The 8,425-nt window shown below is 32.6% G+C and overlaps 1 protein-coding gene across 3 annotated transcripts in view; it reads left to right on the plus strand.

The window, feature by feature from the left end:
- The first annotated feature begins 736 nt into the window (after nt 1-736).
- The window catches only part of LOC100177319 (insulin-degrading enzyme), a 15,949-nt gene continuing 8,260 nt past the window's right edge, over nt 737-8,425 (plus strand). For all 3 annotated transcript variants that reach the window (XM_009863392.3, XM_026838939.1, XM_018816050.2), the window contains exons 1-13: nt 737-957; nt 1,461-1,597; nt 1,971-2,074; nt 2,237-2,340; nt 2,886-3,055; nt 3,379-3,614; nt 4,259-4,348; nt 4,965-5,130; nt 5,373-5,495; nt 6,125-6,278; nt 6,853-7,078; nt 7,463-7,598; nt 8,248-8,339. In XM_009863392.3, the coding sequence (XP_009861694.1) occupies nt 812-957; nt 1,461-1,597; nt 1,971-2,074; nt 2,237-2,340; nt 2,886-3,055; nt 3,379-3,614; nt 4,259-4,348; nt 4,965-5,130; nt 5,373-5,495; nt 6,125-6,278; nt 6,853-7,078; nt 7,463-7,598; nt 8,248-8,339 (1,884 nt within the window). In that variant the 5' untranslated portion in view covers nt 737-811. The remainder of the gene's footprint in view (nt 958-1,460; nt 1,598-1,970; nt 2,075-2,236; nt 2,341-2,885; nt 3,056-3,378; nt 3,615-4,258; nt 4,349-4,964; nt 5,131-5,372; nt 5,496-6,124; nt 6,279-6,852; nt 7,079-7,462; nt 7,599-8,247; nt 8,340-8,425) is intronic.

The raw sequence follows: 8,425 nt of genomic DNA on the forward strand, positions 1-8,425 counted from the left end.
TTTTTCGTCTTCTCTCTTTCTTCATCAAGATCGATGTCCTCACTTCCAATAATGGGTCTCAATTTAAAATACTCAGTTTCAAAAATCTTACCCACTTGTTTTTTTTCGTCAACTTCCATAAGAACATATCTTGATGCAGTTGGATTGGCATGCCTATCTTCATAATTGTCTCCAACATATTTTAAATGTGATCCTTGCACAACGAGCACTTTGTTGTTTTTGAATTTTGGGTTCTGCAAACGTTTATCCGCATATAGAGAGCATTGAAACTCTGAATCAGGTTTGGGTGTGCCATTGCTGAACTCTACAAGAGTTTTTGTACTAGATTTATTATCATATTTCAGTATAATTTCACTCATTCTGTCTGGGGGAACAAACTTTATAAGTTTTTTTAAAAGAAACACATTTGTGTAGCATTTTTTTTAATATTGCATAAATATTTTATATTTTCAATTATGCATAAGTATTAATATAGCAAAGGCAATATGCAGCTAAGGGTTGTGTCTTGTGTGTTATAATGACTACACTGGCACTGATGCAAACTTTACAGTATAATACAATGACTGGTTTGTAATTGCTGTGTCAATATGGGTTGTAGTAAACTCAAATTAAAACAATTCGTAAACATTTTAAAACAACGCGTTCAATTTCTTCAAATGTAAGTTGAATTTTCTACCAAACTCGTAGAAAACACGTGCGTCGCACTGCACTCTACTTTATGGAAAGCACCGTCATAGCTTGGTCACGTGTCTAAACGCTGACTCACGGTAGGTTACTAAGAGTCATCACTTTTCGCCAGCGATCGGCGTGAATGTTGTGCAGTACAATATTTAGGAAAATATTAAGAATAAACTGCCGTTCTTACATTGTAACCACAACTCACACCATGGCCCCAACAAATCCAAGTAAAGGAAAGAAGCTGAAGTTGGTTTCGCGACGATTAGACGACATTCTAAGGTAAGCATAATAGCATATTAACGCATTTAAATTCGGTTTTGAATGAAAATGCATCATGCTAACTGGAATATTTTGTAGGTTGATAATTACATAATGTATATGTACGACGTTACAGTAGTTAAAATGCTGGTGTTTAACCAAAACAAAATATATATTTTAGAGGCTGATGCTGCCATTATTTTAAGTGTGTGTTCTTCTGCAAGATGTTTGACAAAAATTGCTCCAATCTAGTGGTGACTAATAGGTTTTCCAAATTATCAACCATACAAAAATTAACATAACTTCAGAGGCTACTAAAAAATGCCCAGCGCCATGGCAAAGGGGTTAATGTACCCGCTTCTAACCCACACATAAAAAAAATACCTAAAAAGTAATTACCCTCAAAGTAACATACTTAGTAACTCGTAAGCTGGCACGAGTTGTATTAAACAGGACACTGTCGTTTTCCAGCCTTTCAGAATAAAGTATGTTACATTTATTCACATAATAGCACATTTATGCAGTGTCCATGATGGAATTGTGAAATCGGATTCAGATAAACGTGAATACCGTGGTCTACAATTAAACAATGGGTTAAAAATAATGCTGATTAGCGATCCAAAAACCGACAAATCTGCTGCTTCTATGGATGTTAATGTTGGTAAGTTGAATTTAAAGGTAATAAACAGCAGTCTGATGCAGTGGCACAATGGTTAGCTCACCTGCCTCTTGTGAAGAGTTTATGTGTTAAGGTTTGCCAATGCTACCATTGTGGGCGTATGTGTCCTTAGGCAAGACACCTAACAACAATTGCTCTAACCCAGTCACTAATGGGTTATCCAAATTAACAATTGAAACTAAAATCAATTGCAAAGCTAAAAACGTGATAACTCTTAAGGGAGCACGAGGTATATAAAACAGAACACCTGTGATATAACGACTGTCATTGCCCTGTTTTGATTAAACTTCTTCACTCACAAGTTTTTTGTTTTATTTTAACATTTTCGTTAAACAACGTATTATCACAAACCCAGGTAGTTTATCCGACCCAAAAGAATTGGAAGGACTCGCTCACTTCTGTGAACACATGTTGTTTCTTGGAACCGAGAAATATCCTGATGAAGATGAATATAGCAAAGTAATTAAGATATATTTTCAAGTTTTAACCATTATAATGTTTATTAAATTTTTACTTTGTTTTTCTTCAAATTGTTAACGTTTTAATTTAGAATTTTTATACATTCGTCTAATTTTTGTTATGAGCTTTAGTTTCTGTTTTAAATTTATTTTTTCCCATCAGTTTCTGAGTCAACATGCAGGAAACTCCAATGCATATACATCAGATGATCATACAAACTATTACTTTGATGTGGGACATAAACATCTGAAAGAAATACTGGACAGGTACCATGAGCGTAAAGTTATGGGTGTGTGGAATGACATGTTATGCCCATTTTTTTTTTATACAAGGATCACAATAAATGTTTTGCACATCAGTTTTACACATTTATAGCGGTTTTTAATCAGAGGTTTTACTCTGCTATTAGTTGTCTACAAACAAGCAGATCCAAAGTATATTGCATTACACCAGATTAGTCAGTAAAGTTGCCATATATTGCATAATTTGCATTCACCACATTATTTGATGAAGACATAAGTGTAACTGTATTTTAACAAAGTAACACCCTATTTTACTTAAAATTTAAAAACATGTTGCTTTAATTCTAAAAACTTTAAATATAAAAAGGAATACTATGTAATAAGTAATTCATCGTTTTTTTTTCTTTAACAGTGACTTTATTCATGTTGTTTATGATTTATAAAAGAATGAATATTTTGTATAAATTATTAAACAGTTTGATTATTTATTCATCACTTGTTTATCAATATTTGTGTCATATTAAATCACAACACAACTTTCTACTTTGAGTAAAATATTATTTTTTCAGATTTTCTCAATTCTTCATCTGCCCTCTCTTTGACGCGAGTTGCACGGACCGTGAAATGAACGCGGTGCACTCGGAGCATGAGAAGAACGTGATGTCCGATGGGTGGAGACTTCAGAGACTTGATAAAGCAACAGCTAACCCTAACCATCCATATTCACAGTTTGGCACTGGTAATTAAGAATTATCTCTTGTATTGTCTTCTAAATGTATTTTATAGTGAAATAACAGTATTTCTAAAAAAGTTAACATAAAGTATTTTACATGTTACTGTAATATTATTAGACCAATGAAAATGAGGTGGTTCAGTGTTTATAAATAGATATTTATCCATAACGTGTTTAACCACTTTCATTTTGCAGTTAATTTCCGTCTTTTTATTTTGCAAACTATTGTTATCTCTGTTATAACATTCAAAATAAAAGTGTATTAAATTTTTGACACGCTATCATCAGTTATATACATAAGAATTAAACTCAAGTTTTATTTTCCACAGGTAACAAAGAGACCCTTGACTCTGAGCCTAAAAAAAAAGACATTTGTGTTCGCGATGAACTGCTCAAGTTTCATGACTCAATGTACTCAGCAAATATTATGGCCCTTGCTGTGTTGGGGCGAGAGTCATTAGATGAACTGACAGATATGGTTACGCCCATGTTTTCTTCTATTAAAAACAAACAACTAACTGTGGAGACTTACACTGAATCACCATACACTGAGAAAGAACTAAAGGTATATAGTTTTCAACCACCTGTATTGTTTTGTTGGATACGTTTTGTTGAATTGAGGGCCTTCCCTGACTATTTTTGCACCACATTCATCCTTAAATTATTTGTAAACATTTGTATCATTTTTTTCAAATGTTGCATGTCCTATTATCCCTGCCTCCCCTAAAATAGTTTGGCAGCTATGTATTGGTATAAATATTCTTTTATGACCACTGAACCAGTGTAGTAAGCTCATAGTAAAGGTATTTTTTACATTTGTTTATGGTTTACAAATATTTGCGTTTATAGCTGTTTAGCATTTCATAATATCGTATGTCATCTTGTGTTTGTCAGTGGTTTCTAAGTGTGTGTTACAGGATACACCACCCACCAGTTTAATAGCAGAAATTGGCAGGATATAGCTAAACTATTGATGCTTTAACTTAACACACTGTTTTTGGATTACGATTTAGTGTCATTTTTTAAATTGGCTATGTCTAGTACATCACAAAGCCTTTAAAATGTTGTAAAACAAAAACTGTCTATCAAATGCTTACATAAATTTGTATTTGTGTGAAATACCGATTCTGAAATTTGGTCACTAAATTGTTTCCATTACATAATAAATACTGTAGCTTAAAAAGCATTGACTTAACACCTCTTACACAGGTCTGCATGAAAGTGGTTCCAGTTAAAGATGTTAGAAACCTTGTGCTAACCTTCCCAATTCCTGATCTCACTGAACATTACCAATCCAATGTAAGATAACTTACAAGACAACATTTGAATGCGGTTGTGAATTACTGTTTGGCAATTTTGTTGTCCAAAAAAAAGTAAAAAATAATTTTTGACAAAAGTTAAAACTATGCATAACCTAGCTTGGCTGTTTAAATATGTGTTATATATTTAAGGATCTGGTACTGTTTTATATTTGTGTTACTGAAAGAATATTGTTGAAACATAACAGAAATACCACTGATTCAGAAAATTGTATTTGTTTAAGAGACTGATGATGCTAGATTTCTTTAAATATATAAATCTGTGTAATATTGCTAGTTGTACTTGGTTTTTATTTATTGCTGATTTTTTTTTACATTTTACTCGGGTGACATTTTTAAAATGCAGTAACATCCAAAGTCAGACATACCAAACCTTTTTGAATTATATGGAAATTACAATACTTACGCCTTACCTGTTTGTATACATATTCAACAACATGGTGAAAGCTGTATTGTGCTTGAAAGGGGGCTAAACAATAAAAAACAATTAAAATATGTTTTTGCCAAAGTTAGGCTGAAATGTTACCCCAAGCACCCCTTTACCGATACATTTTACATACTTACCCTATTTAATTCGAAACATATTTAATTAACAGCCGGGTTCTTACCTTGGTCACCTGATCGGGCACGAGGGGCCGGGAAGTTTGTTGTCTGAGTTAAAATCAAGAGGTTGGGTGAATTCCCTGATGGCGGGTGAAAAAGGGGGAGCTCGTGGGTTTGACTTCTTCATAATTCAAGTTGATTTAACTAAAGAAGGAATGGGTGAGTTGTTTGCTTGGGTTTGGTAAAAGTAAAATAAAAGTTATGTTCAGTACATTTGTTTGTATTACAAATTTACAATACTAATATAAATATTCTTATATTGGCTAATTTGGTATAAAAACATAGTTCGTTTTCCTAATGGTGTAACGTAACATATATACAGATGAAATGTAGACACCTCATTATTTAAGTTTTCTGTCAACTTGTAAAAGCCAATTTTAACTTTGAGCCTCTGTTTTCAGCACATGTGGATGACATAGTAGTTTGTATGTACCAATATATTGATATGTTAAAAACAAGTGGAACACCCTCGTGGATATTTCAAGAAATTAAAGATCTTAACAACATGAGCTTTAAATTTAAAGGTGAATTACTTTAATGTTAAATATTGTTAAAAATGTGATTTTTGTGTGTCGTTTTCATAATTGTCAATTAGTTATTAATATTGTTAAATATTATTGTGTCATTAGACGTTGAATTTATTATTCTATTCTATGTGGGTAAGGTCCCACAATGTGACACGCAGACACGCCATGAGTCCTAGGATTTAGGCCAGGATTGGCCCATTCCCCTATTTGATTCATTAACTAAACTAAGAGGATAAATGCTGATATATTAGAATAAATAATGAAATACAGCACCACTATTTACTCTTAAGTGCTTTGCATATTGATACACAGTTCTTAAATCAAACAGGAAAAAGGAAATAATTCTTAGTACTTGTGTCTTGTGAGGTTATCCACATCTCACAGCTTATGTATTTGAGAACTTTAGACCGTAGCTGCACTAAACACTGTTCAAATTAGACACATGGAAGTTTCTCTAACATTTATTTAACGTTCATCCAACAATTAAAATTTATTTGTGTGTATTTAAATTTTACAAAAAAAATGATCTAACATGAAACGTTTTTGGACTTTTTGTAAAGAGTTTTTGAATTTTTTTGGACTTTAGTTTACCGTATTGTAAAGAATACCTTGTACATTGTTTTTAGACAAAGAAAAGCCAACTTCATGTGTGCAGAACTGCAGTGAGTCGATGCATTACTTTCCAATGGAAGACGTATTATCAGCAGGTCACCTCGTGAAGGAATTCCGACCAGACCTTGTTGAAGATCTCCTTGCAAGGCTTAACCCCGATAATATGAGGTGGGGGATTGATGTTTCAATCAGTGGTGCAGCCAGGGTGGTCACCTTTCCCTTTTAAATAAAATTATAAAAATAAAAATAAATATTTAAACTTTTTTTTTTTTTTTGTGTGGCTATGCCACTAATTGCACCCATTGTTTTTTTTTGCATAAATATTACCAAGTCTTATAAAGTTACTGATTACATGAGAAAAACCTATTCCGTCCGTCTTTGTATCGTCATCCATCAATCCATGTTATCCTTTTTTTAATGTTCCCTTATATTCCTCTTACTTAGTTATGTTTTAACTGCATGGATTAATTGGAACATTTAGCCTTAGCTAATACAATGAGTGCGGTTTCAAGTGCAAGGGTGCTAACTTATTAATTATGAGTTTTAAAAAGTTAAAAATGCATACTTTTCTGGTGTTTTAACTTCCTGACTTTTACCTAAATAAACATTTTAAAATGTTTTCCAATTTTTTTTTTTAACACAGATTTTTGCTCATGTACTTTTTCCCTTGCAACCCATAACAGCTGAATCATAATACATATATATCACATAACCAACAACATAATTTTAATTTTCACCACAGAATAACCCTTGTATCGAAATCCTACAAAGATGAAGTTGACGTTACCGAGAGGTGGTACGGAGCAAAATACAACCTCACCCCCATCTCCGAGGATCTTCTCAACAATTGTCGCAAAGTAACCCCCTCATCCAAGTTCCATCTCCCACCCCCCAATGAATTCATTCCAACCAACTTCACGATTGCCCCCCTTCCACAAGGGAGTTCCCCTGTACCAGAACTGATAAAGGTATCTTGTTTCTGTTGCAGTTAACGAAAAAAGTGTTTGTATTTTTTGGGGATGTTTTTGCATTTTGGCATTTTTTTAATGGCAAAATTAAGATACGAATAATGTAAGTCAATAATAAAAAAAATAAATGTTAATAAACTTTGGCTCATTGCAATGATCATCTGGTGCCATGGCTCAGATTAAGCACCTGTATCGTAACTGCAGGATACTGGGTTTGATGCTTGAAACTGACATCATGATCTAAATTGGTTGTAGGAAATTGTAGCACTTTTAATGTGTTAAACCAAAACTGTAATTTTCCCTATTTAAAATTGGCACAACACATCACTACAAATCTTTTTATTAATTCAAAAATGACTATTTTTATTTTAACCCTCTCCACAGAGAAACCAGTTATCGCATGTTTGGTTCAAACAAGATGATAAATTCAAACTCCCTAAAGCTTGCATATTATTTGAGTTGTTCAGTCCAGTGGCTTACTCATTTCCCCAGCATTGTAACATGGTGTATATGTTTACTGGTATGTCTACTTTTACATTGAATGTTTTAATAACTAACATAATAAAAATCTATTGAATTGTTTATCATAATTTTTTGCTACCCGCTACCCACATAATGTATTTTTCAAGAAGACTTTCCAATATATTTTATTAAAGAGTAATATTTTTTGTCATTATAACCCTGACAAAATCTCGCAGCAAAGCAAAAATTACATTGGTTTTTAATAAAGTCTATGTCTATTATTTGCCTAAAAATCAGTTCGTAAAATTGATGTTTTCTATGTAAATACCTGAATGGTAAATTTCACTCAATATTATGCTGTATAAATGTAATAAACAAGCACGTGATACAAAAATTTAAAAATTTACAGGGTAGGCTGCCAATATTAACATGCTGAAATATATAGTAGGGTGGGGGAAGATGGGACACCTTTAGCACATAATTTCTAAATATCCTGATCGTGTTTTAAACAAATAACAACGGTCTAAGGGAGTCGTGAATGCACAGTTTTATAGTTGTTTGATTTTTTTTTGTTTAATACTAAATTGGACGGGAAAATAGAATGAACAGGTGTTCCATCTTCCCCCACCCTACTATATATATATATTTGTTTTAAAAATTTCCTTATATTTGAAATACAAACGTTTTACGTGTATTTTTCGAAACAGAGTTGTTTAAGGATGCATTGAATGAATACGCATATGCTGCTGAACTTGCTGGATTGAGTTATAAGTTTAGCAACAGTGTCTATGGTATTCATGTGAGTATGGTTTTCTTATATTTATCATATTAACTATGGTTAGCAAATATTTGTCATATTATAATGCATAAGTTCTTAGACTCTCA

Source organism: Ciona intestinalis, unplaced genomic scaffold (assembly GCF_000224145.3).
Source record: "Ciona intestinalis unplaced genomic scaffold, KH HT000129.2, whole genome shotgun sequence".
In the NCBI taxonomy this organism is placed as follows: domain Eukaryota; kingdom Metazoa; phylum Chordata; class Ascidiacea; order Phlebobranchia; family Cionidae; genus Ciona; species Ciona intestinalis.